General features: G+C 48.9%; 1 protein-coding gene across 1 annotated transcript in view; it reads right to left on the reverse strand.

The window, feature by feature from the left end:
• Positions 1-4,588: 4,588 nt before the first annotated feature.
• The window catches only part of TMEM132E (transmembrane protein 132E), a 124,751-nt gene continuing 109,494 nt past the window's right edge, over positions 4,589-19,845 (reverse strand). The window contains exons 4-9 of the mRNA XM_079956008.1: positions 19,488-19,680; positions 18,468-18,611; positions 14,039-14,244; positions 13,130-13,409; positions 10,077-10,268; positions 4,589-6,224 (exon numbers count right to left, since the gene is read on the reverse strand). Of these exons, the coding sequence (XP_079812134.1) occupies positions 5,190-6,224; positions 10,077-10,268; positions 13,130-13,409; positions 14,039-14,244; positions 18,468-18,611; positions 19,488-19,680 (2,050 nt within the window). The 3' untranslated portion in view covers positions 4,589-5,189. The remainder of the gene's footprint in view (positions 6,225-10,076; positions 10,269-13,129; positions 13,410-14,038; positions 14,245-18,467; positions 18,612-19,487; positions 19,681-19,845) is intronic.

The following is a 19,845-nucleotide window of genomic DNA, read 5'->3' on the forward strand; positions in this document are numbered from 1 at the left end:
TTCCATAGTTTCACTACGTGCTGCATGAATGAGGGCGTTCTTTTATCTGTCCTGAATCTTCCAACGCTCGGCTTAATTGGATGTCCATCCAGCCAACATTTGCAGTTCTGGGGACTGCCCAGCTTCCAGGATGCACCGCTTGGCTAGCATTTATGTAGGGAATCCAAATTATCTCTTCATTATTATTCATTTATCTAGCCTAGCAAGCATGGCATAATTTTTTTTTGTAACCTTGCAATTTTAGAAGAAAATTACCCACAACCTACATTTCCTGCAGGGTAAAGAACAGCCACAGTCTTCTGGTGTGCTACGGTTGGACTTTATCTTCTGTACCTCTGAATCACACAGATAAGAACATCTCTCAGAAACTGCCAGGACAAGTGAGGCATGCCTGACGTTCTCGTTATCTTCTGCCAGCGTCCAGTTCCTATTCTTGAATTTACACCTGCTTTTGCTTCTCATTGATGTATTCTTTCCTTATATATGCTGATAATGCTTCTGCTCTCCTGTTTTGTCACGGGGGGGGGGGCATAGGAGCCAACTCCTAGGGGCTGAGGGGTCTTTGGCCCCCCCAATAAAATATTGAGGGGGCCACCCCCCAAAGTGGAAGGGCATTACCATTCAAATGGTGTGTGCGCACCATGTCATGTGGTCGATTATGTGGAGCAGGGCTTACCTACCCCCCCAGTATTATATTCAAGTTGGCAACCGGGGGAGGTGTTTTCTGTCGACTTTAAAATTTCTGTTTGTTCTCTATACAACCGAAAACCCCATATTTATCCCACCTTTTTCTTCAAGGAGCTCAATGTGGGGTACATGGTTCTACCCCTCCTCAAATTAATCCCCACAACAACCTTGTGAGGTAGGCAAGGCTGAGAGGCAGTAACTGTCCCCCAAGGTCAACTAGGGGGGATTCGAACCTTGGTCTACTTCCAGCTGCTAGTCTGACACTCTCGCAACTGCCTCTCAAGAAACTGGACTTTGGGCAATGCGATACCCGTCTTTCTTGCCCTGGAGAACTGCTGCAATTCAACTGTTGGCTGAATATGCAGCGGCAGCGGCAGCAAACCAACAATGGGGATTTCAGAACACTTTGCTGTTCCTCACACTTTCTGGAGGGAAACTACAGCCTTAGACCACATTCAGTGAACAGGAAGAAATGTGATAGGCGAGCTCCATTATCTCATTCCACACAGTGGGATTTACAGAGCTCAAACTGTTTAATACAATCACCGAGACCATCTAGAGAAGGCTGCTGGTTCCCCCCTGCGCTTCAAAACTGCCTGGCCGACTTCAGCTGGGAAGTCAGGCATTCTGCGCCGCTGGTCCCACGCTGTGGAGCAGAGTTAACGGCTGGCATCCCTGCTGCTAACCTGTAGGCATCTCTAGAAAGCCAATTCGGTCTAGCGGGTAGAGTGCTGGACCAAGGCCTCCGAGACACCAGGGTTCGAATCCCCACTCAGCCATGAAGCTCACTGGGTGACTCTGGGCCGGTTGCTGCCTCTCGCCCTAACCTACCACACAGGGTTGTTGTGGGGATTACCATATTTTTGCTCTATAAGATGCACCAGACCACAAGACGCACCTAATTTTTGGAGGAGGAAAACAAGAAAAAAATTATTCTGAATCTCAGAAGGTAGAACAGCATGAGGGATCGCTGCGCAGTGAAAGCAGCAATCCCTCTTGCTGTTCTGGCTTCTGGGATAGCTGCGCAGCCTGCATTTACTCCATAAGACACACACACATTTCCCCTTACTTTTTAGGAGGGGAAAAGTGAGTCTTATAGAGCAAAAAATACGGTAATTGATGGAGTGGAAGAACAATGCACAGCTCCTTGAGCTCCTGGGGGGAAAGGGTGGGAAATAAATGCAATAACCCAAGCAGTATGGTAGTTTGATATTTCATCACGTGCAAACTTAGGCCGGAGCTTCATCTTAAGAGAGCCAGCGGTTAGAGCGTCAGACTAGGGCCTGGGAAACAATGGTTTGAATGATGCTCACTGGGTGACCTTGGGCCAGTCCCTGCCTCTATGCCTAACCTACCTCACAGGGTTGTTGCAAGGATAAAATGGGGAGGAGAACCATGTACGCCACCTTGAGCTCCATGGAGGAAGGGTGGATTGTGTAAATGGGACTATATCAAGAAAATAAATGGGAGGTTTTTTGTGCTAACAGGACAATTCAGTGATTTTCATTTTCTTAAGGCGAGCCAATCGTTGTTGCTGTTTTGTTTTTTAAATCAGTGTCTTACATTTGATTGTATTGGCATATACTGCTATACACTAATTTGGAAATGTTATATGAGCAGTTGGTTTATAAATATTTATATAAAAAATAGCAACAGTACAAGGGTGGGCGACTTCAGGCCCAGTGGCCAAATGTGGCCCTCTAGACTGGCTGCCAGGACTCTTTCAGACCACTTCCTGCTCCCTCTCTGAATGCTTTTGCCTGGCTGGAAACCTTCCTTGAACTCTGAGGCTGATTTTACCTCTCCTGGATGAAGGATAGAGAAATGTCTGTGCAAACACTTCTCTGAGTGGCTGAAATGTAGCTGGTTATAACCTAGAAGGCCCTATATGGCTTAGGCCCAGGCTAGCTGAAAGACCATATTCTCCCCTACAAACCTGCCTGGGCTCCGGGATCTTCGAGGGAGACCCTTCTCTCAGTCCCATTCCCCTCACAGGCGTGCTTGGTGCGGGGCAGGGCCTTCTCGGTGGCTGCTCCCAGACTTTGCAACTCCCTCCCTAGAGAAGCCAGACTGGCTCCCTCCTTGCCAGGGGTGCCAACTTGAATAAAGTATTGGTGGGGCAGGTAAGCCCCATCCCACATAATCACATGACGGGGGACACTATTTGAATGGCAATCCCTATCAACTTGGGGGGGGGCAGCCCCCTCAAATATTATATTGGGAGCCCATGGCCTCTAGGAGTTGGCTTCTATGCTCCTTGCTGTCTTTCCAACAGGCCTTTGGGAGCTCTTTTTTTAAAAAAGGGAGGGCTTTTAATTATGCTGTGCTCTTTTTACTAGCTGAATTTTAATATATTTATTTTACATTGCTTTAATTGAGAGGATGGGTCGGGGCTGTGGGGAGCGATATCCAAGGCCATGGGGCTCCCCTTCCCTCCCCCTTCAGTGGTACAGTCCAGGACAAATGACATCATAGAGTTCTACTGCATGGACTGCCACCATTGGCTATAGTCCACCACTGGGCTTCAGTTCCCAGTTTTTCTTTCAAACATGTGATAGCAACGAAGTCCCAATTGGAGGGGGAGGGTGTCATGTGTTTTTTTGTTTCATTCTGAGATTCCACCCCCACCCCTTGCAACCTGGGTCCACCTGGGAACCATACCATGTGATTCTCCTGCATGGGTAGACTGGTTCTGATCCAAAGGAAAGGAGATCTTTCGGAATGACTGACATGGAAGGGCAGTTATCCAAGGCCCACTCTGAACAAGATATCCCCCTAGTGCCTAAACCCCCTCTGAGTCTCGGAGGGTCAATCAGCCTTGTGATGTGCGCTGCCAGAGACTCTCAGATTTCATCGAAAGGCGCCACCCGTCAGCAACACTTGAGTTCCAAATCCTTTTTGGAGTATCATCCAAATGAATGTTTTCACCTGCAGGACCAACATCCCTGCCTCCCCAACCCCACCCCAAACCAAGGAAAAGAAGATCAACCCAAGGAGAAATAAAGAGAGATCAATGAAGGGGGAAATGAGAATCCTGCACCCAAGAGGAGCTTGTTTTTTTAACCAAAATGTGAAATCCAGCCCTCCTCCCACACTGACCCACTGGACCATAGGAACCTGCCCTATAACCCTGGTCCATGTAGCTCAGTATTGTCTACACTAACTGGCAGCTGCTTTCCAGGGTATCAGACAGGGGAGATTCCCAGCCCGACCCGAAGATGCTGTTGGGGATGAAACATGGGACTTTCTGTGTGCAAAGAGATGACCTTGCCCCAAACAGCACAGCCACAGCTATCCCAATGCCCTGTTTAAGCCTTGCCTCCTAGCCTGCCTCCCCCTTGTGCAAGCCCTCCTTCCTTGGGGCACACAGAGGAGCTCCCTTCCCAGAAGCTCAGCCGGTGACAACTGGAAGAGAGTTTACAGGAAAGGGAGAGCATGTCCACCACCCCCCTCTCTGGAAGGTGGGTTGCATTGCCTCACTAGGGACTAGAAGCACTGCTGAGCAGAAGGGAAGGAACGCTGCAACCACCATTATGACTGCTGGTTGGGCTGCAAAGGCCCACCCAGTCGGCCCACCAAGCAAGTAAACACTGGAAGGCTGTCCCAGAATGGGAACCTGACAGTCTCTTCCTGGGACTTATTCCACTGATATTTGGTGCAAGGATGTGCATGCCCGCGAGGCTCCTGGCTTCCAACTTCGTTCCACAACGCACCCAGCCCCTCTCTGGGAAAACCAGATTGCGTATCAGGTAAACAAACCCAGTCTCGGAAGAATCGGTACGAGGTGCATGGGCAGGGCAATGCAGGAATCAGATTACGGCTTGGGCAGCCAGCACCGCTCCACACGAGTCCCACCCGACCAGACAGAATCCCTGAATATTATCTTTTTTATTTTATTTTTTATATATATAAAAAAAACAGTCAACATTTATTGTGCAAAAAAAAAAAATGAAGAAGAAAAGCCGAGGGGAGGATTGCCTTTCAGAGACGGGCGGCAGCAAAGGCAGCAGTGGTCGTTTTGGGGAGGCCAGGAGCAAGCTTCCCCTCTCCCCCGGCCAAACCAAAATCAGGTGCAAGGACTTATCCCCTCTGTGGGGCAATTCCATACGGTGGCTCCTGAGCTCTCCACTCCTCTCGGCCTGCTTGGCGGCGCCACCCACCCCACCCCCCTTTAAATACTTGGCTATGGGCAGAAGCTCCAGCTGGCCACAGCTGGCCCAATCTCCCCCACCCAATCCCAGCGCGTCGCCTGGCACTTCCACAGTTGCGGCAGAAGCTGCTTTCCACACATCTGGCTCCCCCTCTGGGCAAAAGGATCCATCCCCCTCCTAGGGGGTCGCCCTCCTTCTCTCTCTGAACATAGCAGGGCCAGCGGCGGGCTGGTCCACTTAGAGGAGGGCCGCAGGGGAGCCCGGCGAACGCCGGAGGGCGATGCGGCCGATCCATTCCTATTCTCCAAAGGGAGCCCCCTCTGCCTCCAGTAAGCGTGGGGCCCAAGCCTGCTATGCAATCTCCTTGATCCTGTGGATGTAGTTGTGCAGTTCCTCGGGTCCCTGCAGACCCATGTCCTGGCAGACCCACTCCAAGTCCTCCTCGTCGGCGATGGGGATGGAGTTGTACGCCAGCTCCTCGGAGGGCATGGTGGCGAAGGTGGTGAACTTGACCCGCTTCCGCTTGGAGGTGGGCGAGTTGAGCGGGTCCTCGCTCTGGTCCCTGGTGGAGCCCCCCGAGGAGCCGTCCCCCCGCCCGTGCACTTGGCTCTGCACGCTGGTCTGCGAGGAGCCGCTGCTGTGGTGGTCGGCGTGGCAGCAGGTCTGGACGTTCTCCAGAGGGTTGCCCAAACTCTCGGGCTGCGGCGAGAGGTCGTTCTGGGCCCGCAAGGGCTGCCCGTTGCCCAGGAAAACCCAGTGGTGAGAGTGGTCCATGTTGGTCTGGCCTTCCGGCGGGATCCGCTTGTGACGGTACTTGAGGACGAAGACGATGCAGTTGATGAGGAAGACGAGGATGGCAAGGCAGAAGACGCCCAGCAGGGCGTACATGCCGATCTCGAGGTCCGTCAGGCCCCGCGTCACCTGCACATAACCTGTGGGGATGGTGGGGAAGTCCTCGGTCGGGAGGGCGGCGCTGGGCGGCCGGCTCTCCGGGCTGGGCGGCAAGTGCCAGTCACCTTCCACCCGGGGCGTGGTGCCAGGGCTCCCCTTCTCCCGCCCGGGCCTGCTGGGCGTTTGGACAGGCTCGTAGTCGTAGGTGGGCTCCTCCTCAGAGCTGAAATGTACTCGGACGCTAGCCAGCGCGGTGGCTAACACGCTCTTCCTCTTGGTCTTCTGACAGCTCTCGCAGATCATGAGCTCAGCCCTGACCAGATCACCAGCCCCCTCGCCTTCGGCCATCACCAGCGGAAAGGCTCTCTCAGGCATCACCGACACCACCGCCCGGTCCTGGCTGGTCACCACCAGCGTGTAGTCCTTGGGGTCGTACAAGGAGAGCGGGGCGGTCGTGCCGTCGCTGTACGACACCCAGAGGCTCAGCAAGGCCTCCTGCGGAAGAAGGAGAAATGAAAGTTGGGGGACAAACTGTGTGGAAACCCCACCCCTCCGTCCCTTTCACATCAGGGGCAGGAAACCTCGAGACCATGGGCTGAATGTGGCCCCCATGGGTTTCTCTGTCTGGCCCTTCACACTTTTCCCAGGCAATGTCTCTTGGTCAGGCCACATGCCCTCTTGGGAAGCCACGCCCCCTTCTGAGGCCACGCCCTTTCGCTGGCCCAGATCCCCATTCTCTTATATAAGATGAGCCTACTGGATCAGGACAATGGCCTACCCAATTCAGCATGCTGTTCTCACAGTCGCCCACCTGATGTCCCTGCAAGGAAGACCCAATCACAAGAGCCCCCTCCCCTCCTGTGGCATTCAGAAGCATTGCTGCCTCCAACTGTGGAGGGAGAGTACAGCTGTCATGGCTGGCAGCCATCAATAGCCTTCCATGAATTTGTCCAATCCTGTTTTAAACCCATCAGGGTTGGCGGCCTTCACTGTGGGAGTGAGTTCCACAGTTTATCATTTGTTTATCTGTCCTGAATCTGCCAACATTCAGCTTTGTTGGATGTCCACGAGTTCTAGTGAGAGAGGGAAACCTCTCACTATCCTCTTTCTTCGTGCCATGCCTAACTGTATAAAGTTCTGTCATGCTCCCTCTTCCTTGCCTTTTCTCTAAACTAGTAAACCCCAAATGTGGCAATCTTTCCTCATAAGGGAGCCGCTCCATCAGGGAGAACTTCCTGACAGTAAGAGCTGTCTGGCAGTGGAATGGGCTCCCTTGTGAAGTTGTGGACTCTCCTTCCATGGAGATGACCATCTTACATGGATGCTATAGTTGAGAGTCCTGCACTGCAATGGTTTGGACTAGATGACCCTCGGGAGTCCCTCCCAACTCTACAATTTTATGATTCTATTATTCCATCCCCTGAATCATTTTAGGTGCCCTTTGCTGGACAGTTTATGTAAACAGAAGAGCCAGAAGCAAATTGTTGCCCTCTGCAGTTGTTGCCCTTTCCTTTTTCTAATACTGTATGTATTGAATCGTTAGCGGTCCTAATAAGATCAACAGAAGATGCAATGGGGATGAAGGTTCAGTCTACGAGTTCCAAAATCTGTTTGTACATTGATGATGTAATGCTTTCTTTAACTCGTCCCTTAAAATATGCACCAGAAATTCCTTGAAATAATAGAGAGGTTTGGCGACGTCGTTTGGCTACAAAAATGAGCTCATCCAAACCTGAAATAAATGTGTTGCAATCAATTAAAGCAAATTTGATGAAAGGGAGAGCGATTAATTGGGCAGTTATGCTGATAACGTATCTAGGAATTGGGTTGTCTTCAACCATATATTTTAAATTAAATGGAAGTTATGAAGGTTGAAAAGAGTTTTTAAAATGGACTCAGGCAGGACTCACATGGTTATGTAACATTGCGGCATTAGAAATTCCTAGGCTACTTTATCTATTTGAAAACGTAATGGCCAAGAGTGACAAAAGGGTATGATTGAACCAGCAAAAACTACTTACAAACTTTGTGTGGCAAAAAAGAAAAAGAGCTAGCGTTCCCATGGCAACCTTGGAGACAAGCTACAACAAAGGAGGAATAAAATGTCTCGATATAGTAGATTAATATAAAGCTACACATCTAAAAGTAATAGCCCAATGGCTGAATGTCTCAAAGGTAATTCCATGGTGTAAGTGAAAGCAGAGCTCACAGTTATTCCATGGTTACTATAGAGAGGGGAAAGGACTCTTCAGTGGAGGTTTTGAAGCAGAGGCTGGGTGGACCCTCTGTTATGGATGCTTTAGCTGAGATTCCTGCATTGTAGGGGGTTGGACTGGATGACCCCTGGGTGTCCCTTCAAACTCTACGGTTCTAGGATCCTGTGACAACGGATTTTTATTCAAATACAAAATCCTTGTACAGATGCAATCTGAGATGTTTGGAAAAGCTTAAATACAAAGTCAACACCTAAATATATCCTTGCTCACATCTTTTCTTTTCTTTTAAACAAAGAGACCTTCTGGTGAAAGCTTTTCTATTCTGTCAGGCCTATGCAGGCAACTGAGCACACACCTTTCCTCAGTGCTTAACTGACGTCTGTTTAAAACCTTTTAAAAACATGTTTTTATGTATTTTTGTTGCAAACCACTTTGAATTTTTAAAAAATGAGATAGCAGTCTATAAACATTTTTTAATATATAAAATAAATAAGTAAGTAAGGTAGCAGGAGGCCAAACGGTTAACTGGGTAAATCACAATGTAATTACATATCAAGGAATTGTAAATAATGGCAATTTCAAAACGATGGTGGGATGGCCTCAAATGGACCTAGTTCCGCGATGCTTTCAGTGCAGACAATGGATAAGTTATGTAGAATAAAATATAACGGATGAATAAGATGGTGTGAGTTTTGTGGTAAAATGTCAAGTCCTGAGGTAATAATTTATAAGAAGGGAAACTTGAGCAGTTGTTGTTTTCAAAATATATCTTTTTTTGCCTTAATACTTTGAAATCACATCTGCGTACAAGCTTTAAAAGGAAATAATAGGGGTTCTAATTTCTCATCCGGCAGGACCTGTTTGTGTTAACGTTACAGAAAAACATTACAAGCTGCTCTCTCATTGGTCTATGACTCCACAAAGTAAAATTTATCCTCTCTGCAATGGGAAGTTTGGACACATTCGGTAGATTGGTCCAATGACTGAAATCTTTTGGGTTATGTATGTTCACCAGTCTACACATTGCTATACCTCATTTTCATATCTGTAATAATTGCAATAATTTGGGTATGTGCACTTCCGACACAACTTTGCTAATATATTCAGAAAACGATTATCTGAGTGTTTATTGTTGGGTTATTTTTAATTTTATGTAATTGTTGCGTGCCATATGCTCTAATGTAAACAGAGATATATCTCTGTGCAGGCATGCTAAACAGTTACAGTAGAAGATGAAAATGAATACAGTGAATAGAAACTAATCTATCTATATCTATCTATCTATCTATCTATCTATCTATCTATCTATCTATCATCTTTTAGGGCAAGACAGTAGAGATTGTATCACCACAGACATTGTACGAGTTGCCATTGGATGCTCTGATAATTGTCTCAGAAAGGATTTAGACCCTCGAGAAAAACATAAAAACTTAATATGGAATTTGATAGCAGCTGATCAGACACTTGTTTTGTGACAAATGGGGGGGGAGGGAAATAGAGACCCATAGCGCAGGAACGGTTAGCAGAAATATTGGGCAGCAGTGACATGTAAACTTAAGGAAATGACTACAGTGAGAGAAGGCAAGCAAGAGGCAGTGTGGTGTAGTGGTTAGAGCATGGGTAGGCAAACTAAGGATGTGGCCGGATCCGGCCCAATCGCCTTCTAAATCTGGCCTGCAGAGAGTCCGGGAATCAGTGTGTTTTTACATGAGTAGAATGTGTCCTTTTATTTAAAATGCATCTCTGGGTTATTTGTGAGGAACAGGAATTCGTTCATTTTTTATTTATTTTTTCAAAATATAATCCAGCCCACCACATGGTCTGAGGGGCAGTGGACCAGCCCCCTGCTGGAAAAGTTTGCTGACCCCTAGGTTAGAGTGTTGGGCTAAGACCACCCACCCCACCAGTCAGCCACGAAGTTCACCGGGTGACCTGGGGCCTGTCACTACTGCTCTGCCAAACCTACCTCACAGGGTTGTTGTGAGGGTAAAACGGGGAGGGGGAAAAGTGCGGGCGGCCCCTAGAGTTCCTGGGAGAAAAAGTGGGTTCTAAATGAAAGAATGAGACAATTAATTAATCAATCAAATCTACCCCTGCCCCCAGTCCATGAGGGCTGCCCCAGAAGAAGTACCTGCTTGGAGAAGTTCAGAGTCTGCTGGGCTGTCGTCTTGGCCACGATGGTGTGGCTGTTCCCAGGGCTGGGGTGGAGGGAGAGGGAGAGGTTTGAGATGACCTGGGCCTTCAGTTCGGTGATGCTGACCTTCTCGTCCGCCACCGTCACCAAGGTCTCCCCAAGGACCGCCTCCATGAGCGGAGAGACCACCTACGAGAAGAGAAGCAGGCCGTAAGAAACACCTCCCCTGGTTGGGATTAGGAGGATCGCCCAGTCACATTCCTCATCGCCACCAGCGCTGGAAATTCACCAGGTGCATTTGGCACTTGCCTATTGGCCAACATAGGGACGCGGGTGGCTCTGTGGGTTAAACCACACAGCCTAGGACTTGCCGATCAGAAGGTCGGCGGTTGGACAAATTAACTGGGAAAATGAGATATGCCCGAGACCAAAGGTTCATCGAAGACTGGGGAAAGTTTGTAGAGTATCTGAAAAATGTATGCGATATACAAACAACGCTAGTGGGGTTTCGAGAGGTGCTGTAAAAACTGAGAGATATTGTCAAAAAAGAAATAGAAGGGAGAGGGAAGACAAATGGCAATATGTGTAAAGGGAATGCGTAATTAAGAGATAAACATGGATGATTGCCAGGGAAGCTGAAGGAAGTCCAAAAGAGATGTTTTGTTACAATTTGGTTAAAAATGTATAAATGTATTGGAAAATTAATAAATATATATATATATATATATATATATATAAAGTCGCCTTGCCCCCAAATGGCAACCAGGCCTTCTGCTTTGGTGACTGTAACCCTCGTTTGATGAGCCATTTGGCGCCTAGCTTATATATCTGAGTTTCTAACACTGTGCATCACCCTTGTGGAATCCTGCAGTGCGCTTTCTGTCTGCGGGGCTGCCCTTGACCGGCGCCTAGAAACGAATCTCAAAAAGGAAATCTGGCTGAGCCCTGTGTGCTTTGTGTAAAAAAACAACGATATATATTAAAGGGATGAATGCCATGGAATGGAAAAGTATCATCCCACACCCCAAGCTGGGAGATCCTTTTAAAAAGCCAGAGGATAGCTCAATTGGTAGAGCATGAGACTCTTAATCTTAGGGTTGTGGGTTCAAGTCCCACGCTGGGCGAAAGACGATCCTCGTGGACCCTTCCAATTCTGTTATTCTTGATGGAGAAATTGCCTGCTGGGGTCTCTAGCTAAGCATTGCTTCTCTCTTTCCATCCTAGGCCTGCGATGCTAATGAGCCAAGCCAGAGAACAGCACCACTCCATGGCCTTCCCTTCATGCACTCGCCCTGCAAACACACGCACACACAATTCTCCGAAGTACATTTCACCGGGGGAAGACACTCCGACCTTGAACTGCTCGAATCTTTGAAGGCAGCATCTGGGAGCCTGGGAATTTCTGCTTAGGAAGGCAATACAGTGCCCAGGCTTGGAACTAATTGTAGTTAAGAGATGCTTGGCACAGGCTCAAGAGGAGCTGGTTCAGGGAGAAAAGGCAAGAGAGGGAGAGAGAGAGAGAGAGAGAGAGAGAGAGAGGGAGGAAGGAAGAAGGGGTGTAGGGGTGTGCAGCCAAGGAGGAAGGGGAATGTAGAGGCAGGAAAATGCAGATGAGCCCCCCTTCCCCCTTCCCACCAAGGAAAACAGATCTGTTTTCTTAGCCCTGGGATGTGTGAAGCGAGAATGAAGAGAGGGCCTCTGTTGAGGGAGTTGGGTATACTTAGCCTGGAGGAGACTGAGAGGTGAGATAACAGCCACCTTCAAAAATCTGAAGAGCTGTCACATGGAAGATGGAGGGAGCTTGCTTTCTGCTGCTTCAGAGCGGAGGACCCGAAATGATGACTTTCAGTGGCAAGAAAGGGGATTCTGGAAATACTTTAGGAGGAACTTATGGACGGCCAGAGCCGTTCGGCCATGGAATGGATTCCCGTGGAAGGTGGTTGACTCTCCTTTACTTGAGGTTGGATGACCTTTGGGGGTCTGCTTCAACTCTACAATTCTATGAACATGTGGGAAAGGGGCCTCCGATATGAGGGGAGGGGAGCTGCAAATCTAAAGGTGCTCAGATTGTTGGGGAAACTGATGTTTACAGTTGCACCTCCTTTGCCTCCCCTAATGGAGGCAGATAACCCCTGCTCCTTAATATAGGATGTTGCCTTATATAGAACAAGGCAATTTGCTGTGGGCTAAACCACAGAGCCTAGGACTTGCCAATCAGAAGGTCAGCGGTTCGAATCCCCGCGACGGGGTGAGCTCCCGTTGCTCGGTCCCTGCTCCTGCCAACCTAGCAGTTCAAAAGCACATCAAAGTGCAAGTAGATAAATAGGTGCCGCTCTGGCGGGAAGGTAAACGGCATTTCCGTGCGCTGTTCTGGTTCACCAGAAGCGGCTTAGTCATGCTGGCCACATGACCCGGAAGCTGTACGCCAGCTCCCTCGGCCAATAAAGCGAGATGAGCGCCGCAACCCCAGAGTCGGTCATGACTAGACCTAATGGTCAGGGGTCCCTTTACCTTTACCTTTATCTAACTGGTGGAAGCTCTCCAGATCTTTTCCCCAACCTTACCTATCGCTGCCATTGTGGATTAAGCCTGGGACCTTTTCTCCATCACTGAATTTTTACTTAAAAGCAAGCCAAGATTCTAGTCCTCACTATTTCAAATAAAGGGCTAATTTTAGGAGGAACATTGGAAGATTCATTATACTGACGACTGACTCGTCTACATGGAATGGAATTGGCTTTCCAGAAGATTCTAGGAATGGAACCTTAAGACATTCTGCCTGCAAAGCAGAGGCTCTGCCACTAAGCTCAGATTCCAGTCCTCGTGGTTCCCAATCAAGGGCTTAGTTAAATAGGAGCCACTGGTCCATCTAGCTCTGTACAGTCTACACTGACTGGCAGCAGCTCTCCAGGGTTTCAGGCAAGGAGTCTCTCTAATGCCTTACCTGGAGATGCCACTAGGGATTGAACCTGGAACCTTCTGCATGAAAAGCATATGACCTAGAACAGAGCTAGGGTCCTTTCCTTGCTGGGTACCTGTTACGCTCTTACCTTGAAGAGGGTGGTGCCAGGCTCCCGGCCGGCGAGGGTGTTGGTGTCCACCATGTGAGCCACCCGAGGGTCGTCAACCTTCATGAAGTCGCTGACCAGGTCCGTGACCTCAACCATCCACTCCGGGCCCAGCATGGTGACCACCTGGTCCGTGCCCTCCGAGGAGGTGGTGTGGAACTGGGTGAAGACCTGCAGGGTGGCATGCTGGTACTGGAGGGTGCAGCCCCGGCTCTGCCGCCGCTCTTCCTCTTCTTCGTCATCCTCGCTCTCCCGGACAGACCTGTGGGAGCCAAAGCAGTTGGGTCAGCCAGCAGCTGCTCTGGCGCTTCACTGCCTTTTTTCCTAAAAAGGAGTGTTTCCACTAACCAGCCAATCAAGGATCGTGCATCGGGCGTAATGACACCATGTAGCCAATCAGATTTCATGTGACATAACATCACACAGTCAAATCAGAGCAATGGCTGTGCTGCCTTCCCTCACTCTAAATGGGTGGATATTTCCACCCCATTTTTTATTATTCTCATCATATTATTATTATTATTATCATTATTATTATTATTATTATTATTATCATCATCATCATCATCATCATCATCATCATCTCTTCACCATGAGTGCCTATGGCAGGCTACAACAATTAAAAAACATGCTATTAAAATTAGTTAATACCAATGTCTGAAAAAGGATGGTGCTATTTGTAGCAGATAGGTTTCTCAAAAAGAGAGTTGCATGTTATTGCGTGTTCTAAAGAGGTGAGCACCTAGGGGAGAATTCTGGCATGAGCTGAAGCTTCTGAGCAATGGGATCAAGAATGGCCACTGGTCTTCACTGTGCATGCCTAGATGCTCTCAAACACAATCCCTGAGCAGATTTCCAACCACCCCACTCCTTCCCCAACTCCTGGCTTACCTCCTATCGGGTAAGATTGGAACTCGCCACCCTTTCACCTGGCTGAGCCGGGAGTCAGAGAGCTCAATGTGCAGCGGGAGTTTGGGGACCCAGACGGTCATCTCCAGGAGGGCAGTGAAGTGCTCATAGCTGAAGGACACCCCAGCATTCATGGAGCCCCTTGATTCTTTGCCACTCACAAAGACATAGTCGCAGCTGCTGGAAACCTGCAGACAAAACTAGAGAGTTAGGGTACCGAGGAAGAGGCTGCTTTGGCCATGACAAAGCTGAATTCCCATGCTAGAGGTCACAAACTGCCTCTCACTAACTACTGGTGGTTTGTGGACCACTGTTTGGGAAAGCCTTTCCTCTCATCTATGAAGCTGGCTGGTTGTTCTGGCGTCAGGGATACGTGGTGTGTGTGTGTGTGTGTGTGTGTGTGTGTGTGTGTTAGACATTAGCTGGGGTCTATTTCTTCTTATTCCCCCGGGGCTACTTAAGCTTGCCTTCAACATCCAAGAGACACCAGCTCAGCATGTCTGCAAAGGCAATCTCAGCTCGGCATCGGAATAAAAATGAGCCCTGAAATGCATCTCTGGATATTGTGTCGTTCATCAAAATAAAGACGACGCCACAGCGCTCGCCTCCTCTGCGCTAATAAACACACCCAGCAACACAGTCCGGAGCAGGCTCGCTCCCAGCCCTTCCAGGGACGACAAATAATAGCATCTGTCTTGAAACGCTGCTGGAGAAAAACTCCCCAATGCCTCGTGCTGTACGCTAGCTACACTTTGGGTAACATCCATCCCTGGATGGGGAAGAAAATCAGGTTCGGGAGAGAGAAAAGAAAACCCTTCGTCTTCTTTTTAAATCTAATTTTTGCATTTTTTACAAATAGAAAACAACAACATAAACATATAATCCCCTTTGACTTCCCTCCCCTCCCACCGTGGCTCTTCATATAATGATTTCCCCCTCTGCATCTCTTCCGTAGCTTTATTTTTATAAATCCTTTATCACTCCATAGATTTCCGTCCATCCTAATGTGTGTAATTGTTTACAGTAATCTTTAAAAGTAAATGGTAAACTTTCCCCATTCTTTATTAAAGTCAGTCTCTTCCTGGTTTCTAATTCTTCCTGTGAGTTTCACCATCTCGGCATAGTTTATCCGTTTTCTTCGTGCAGCCCATAGTTCCAGCTGCAGAACTCCCTCCCACAGGAGGCAAACTATGGCCAGCAATTTGGATGGCTTTAAAAGAGGATTGAACAAGTACATGGAGGGGAAGGCAATCGATTACTGTCTGCTGTAATGACTGTAGTTGGTGGAAGATGCAAGAGGGGAGAGGGCTCTTGTGCTCGAATTCTGCTTGTAGGCTTCCCAGCAAAGGCATCTGGTTGGCCATTGTGAGTACAGGATGCTGGACTAGCTGGGCCACTGGCCTGATCCAGCAGGTTCTCAGGTCCCAGGTTTGATCCCTGGCATTGCCAGATCAGCATCTTAAAAAGCAGAGACATCACCTTACCAACAAAGGTCCGTATAGTTAAAGCTATGGTTTTCCCAATAGTGATGTATGGAAGTGAGAACTGGACCATAAAAGAAGGCTGATCGCCCAGGAATTGATGCATTTGAATTATGGTGTTGGAGGAGACTCTTGAGAGTCCCATGGACTGCAAGAAGATCAAACCTCTCCATTCTGAAGGAAATCAGCCCTGAGTGCTCACTGGAAGGACAGATCCTGAAGCTGAGACTCCAATACTTTGGCCACCTCATGAGAAGAGAAGACTCCCTGGAAAAGACCCTGATGTTGGGAAAGATGGAGGGCACAAGGAGAAGGGGACGAGATGGTTGGACAGTGTTCTCAAAGCTACCAGCATGAGTTCGACCAAAGTGCAGGAGGCAGTGGAAGACAGGAGTGCCTGGCTGCTCTGGTCCATGGGGTCACGAAGAGTCGGACACGACTAAATGACTAAACAACAACAACATTGCCAGATCGCAGGATCAGGGAGGAAGCCGGCTGGGCTGGGCTGGGCTGGGCTGCTGGTGGTCTGCATTTGAGCCATCCCTAGGTGGATCAAATAGTTACATCTCAAGATAAGGCAGCCTAATACCACTCCGTGGGAGCTCCGTGGCTCTGTGTCATGGACTGGTTGGACACAGAGGAATGGTGGGAGGAACCAGCTGGGGAACCCCCAGGGGAAGAAGGCTCAGAGCTCAGGGAATGTTGGTAGGATAACAATGAGCAGTCAGAGGGAGAAGACTGTGGGGAGGAGGTGTCAGAAGCTGAAGGAGCATCAGGGCTTAGTGAGCTGGGGGAGTCTGTGGCAGAGAGAAGTCCAGAATCAGAGGCAGAAGCTGAAGCAGGAGAGGAGGGAGGCCAAGAGGCAGAGAGATCTGGCTGGTGAAGAGGCATGGATGTCTCCCCTTCCTGCTGCAACCAGCTCCCCTCCTCTCTGATCTCCCAGAACAAGAAGAGGCATGAAGAGGGCAGAGACTGGCGACGTGCAGACACAATCTCTGATTGCTTGGGGATTGCTTCAGTCTCGGCAACTGCTTCATGCAGGCAACATCTACCGGAGACAAGTTGCTGTGCTTATTAGGCCTGGCATTCCTGCTGCTGATCATATTTTCGCTAATAAGGAGTTAACTGCGACTTGCACTAGGTGATTTACGGCTGGCTAGCTCCTGTTCACTGGATGCCCACGAGTTCTCGTGTTCTCCTGAGCGCAAGGTGCTTGCTCCGCAAGGGATACGCGTCGCTCTGAGCCAGACGGGGCGGCGGCATCCGTCAGCCTCTCGCTGCACAGATAAACGGAGGCTTGTTCCTCCGCGTTCCTCAAGCCCGGAGATCGATAGAGCTACTCCTGTTGTTTATGCCCCCTCTTTGCAATACACACCCGGGGAGTGGAGCCACCGACGACGCCACGGCTCTCCTTAATGCTGAATTATTTACAGTAACAGATAGCGGGTTGCCTGATGGATGGTGCAGGTTTATAGTCCTGACAGAGCAATCGCCCTCCCTCCAGTCTTTCCAGGTACGCAAGAGTTCCTGCCAAGCATACCTCGTTCGGAGCAATGTCAACATAACTCAGTAGGTTTGGGGGGGGGGGCAGAGAAGGAATAGAAGAAGGTAAGTCAGAAGAGGAGGCAAAGGGGCAGTGACTTGATCAATTATTCAACCCGGCTCGCAGGCTCGGTCCCGTCCCCAGATTCGAGGGCCGGCAACCGGAGAGATTTACAAGCGGGGAAGGAGCACATTAGCCCCATCAGAGTGTCTCGGAGCCTGTCCAGAAATGCAGGATTGCTAGCGTGCTCGCTCAGGCTGAAAGGGAACCATTAAAACCTGGCAATGGTAAATCAAACTTGATTGTTTTCAGTCCAGGCAGTGAGCGAGGGGTGTAAGAATAGAAGAAGAGCCTGCCGGATCAGGCCAGTGGCTCTGTCTAGTCCAGCATCCTGTTCTCACATTGGCCAGCAAGATGCCTCTGGGAAACACACAAGCAGGATTTGAGCGCAAGAGCCCTCTCCCCTCCTGTAGCTTTTAGCAACTAGTATTCAGAAGCATCACTGCCTCTGAATAGAAACAGAAAACAGCCATCATGGCTAGTAGCCATTGAGAGCCTTCTCCTCCAATCCTCTTTTAAAGCCATCCAAGTTGGTGGCCATCATTGCCTCCATTGGGAGGGAGTTCCATATGCACTATGAGGAATTTGGCAGGGAGTGGGCTGGCTGCTGCTGCCTCTGGAGCAGGGATTATGTGAAAGTGGTGGGAGGGTGTATCATGGGGTGGAGAAGCTACAGAAAGGTCAGAGCACCTTTCATACAAGGAATTGGGACTTGGGGGTTAGAACAAAATAATACTAATAATACTAATAATAATTACTGTCATTTTCCCAGACTGGGACTCAAAGTGGCTTACAGAAATCAAAACAACACAGATAAAATACCAAAAGCTAGCCAGAAGCGGACCTAACTTATAGAATAAGAGAACAAGAAGAACATATGTTTAAAGAAGATTGGGAAATGTTTGTTGAATGTATGGGGGGAAAGTGTGTACACTTGAAAACATTGGGAGCGTTAAGACAAATTCAACAGTGTAAATAAGTGTTGATGGATGTCATAATGGAATACTGAATGGTTTAGTTTATATAAAATATGCAGGGATTTGTGTTATGCAAAATGAACCATGGAAAGGGAAGAACGGAAGTCATTGATATTTTAAGGTTGTTTAAATGAATATTTTAAATTGTAAAACAGATAAATACACACACACACACACACACACACACACATTGTTAAAAAGTAATTAAAATAATACAAAAAAATGTAATAAAATGCAGATACCTCTGGTTAGCCATGTTGGGACTGATCATACAAATGCAGTTGTGCCTCTCATATACCCACACAGCCTGGTTCCCCATCATCCACCTTGATTCCCCCCCACCCACCCACCTTGATGATGTCCTCATTGGTCGACTTGCATTCTGCGTCAGTCGAGATGTCCACGATGACGCCCGTCATCTCAATGGCAATGACCTTGACTGGGATGGCCACCGTCCGACCTGTTAGGATGGCTGTATTGATGATCTCCGTGTCCTTGAGGGGACAAAGGAGGCTGTGGTAGTTATAGTGCCCGGATCCTACACTGCAGGGAGGGCGGGGACCTTTCTGGCCTTCCTCACCCTCTGCCTCCTGTGGACCAGTTTTGGCACATGGACTGGCCAACTGGCCTGCAAAAGTCCCTTCTACTGCTGGCTCCAGTTTTGGTGAGGGGATAGAAAAAGGTAAAAAGGTAAAAGACCCCTGGACGGTTAAGTCCAGTCAAAGGTGACTATGGGGTGCGGCACTCATCTCGCTTTCAGACCAAGGGAGCCAGCGTTTGTCCACAGACAGCATTCCAGGTCATGTGGCCAACATGACCAAACCACTTCTGCCACAACAGAACACCGTGACGGAAGCCAGAGCACATGGAAATGCTGTTTACCTTCCCGCTGCACCGATATCTATTTATCTACTTGCACTGGTATGCTTTCAAACTGCTAAGTTGGCAGGAGCTGGGACAGAGCAACAGAACTCACTCGGTCGCAGTGATTTGAACCGCCGACCTTCTGATCAGCAAGCCCAAGAGGCTCAGTGGTTTAGACCACAGCGCCACCTGCGTCTGTGATAGAACTACACTCCAGGCCCCAGAAGCGTGGGAAACACAGGCTTCTTTACTGCAGTCAGGGGAATGAGATCATGCAATGGGGCTGGTGGGCCAGTTTTGGGATACAGGCAGGTCAGGAAACAGAAGGCGCACAAGGCTTTTTCTCAGCCAGAACTCAGTTCCGGCACCTGTCAGGTGGGCACCATTGCCATTCTTAGAGAACAAGGGAGGCATTCATGGTGAGTTCCAGTAACTCTTTTTCTAGAAAAATAGCACTGGGCGCACAGACACAAACTAACTTCCAGCCTGACTACTGGGACCCTCACCATGGCCAGTGGCAGGATGGCACGAATGTCCCTCTGGATGACCGCCAGCTCCGTCACAGCCTTCTCTAAGTCGGGAGGAGGGTTTCGGCCTCGGTAGTCTATATGCCACATGATGCGCCGGGTCACCGATTGGCTGGTGAAGTTCTCCATTTCAAAGTCCAGCTGCATGACCTCATAAGGGGAATCCTCAGCCCTGCAGAGAGAGAGAGAGAGGAAGAGAGAGAGGAAGAGAGAGAAAGGTGGATGCCAGCAGTGGAAGAACACAGAAATGGTTTCTTTATACAGATTTGAAGACTCCAAGCTGGTCATTTCCACACCCAGATCTCCGAAAAGATTTAACTTACTTATTTGACGACAC

The sequence above is a fragment of the Podarcis cretensis genome (assembly GCF_951804945.1).
Source record: "Podarcis cretensis genome assembly, chromosome: 15".
NCBI lineage: Eukaryota > Metazoa > Chordata > Lepidosauria > Squamata > Lacertidae > Podarcis > Podarcis cretensis.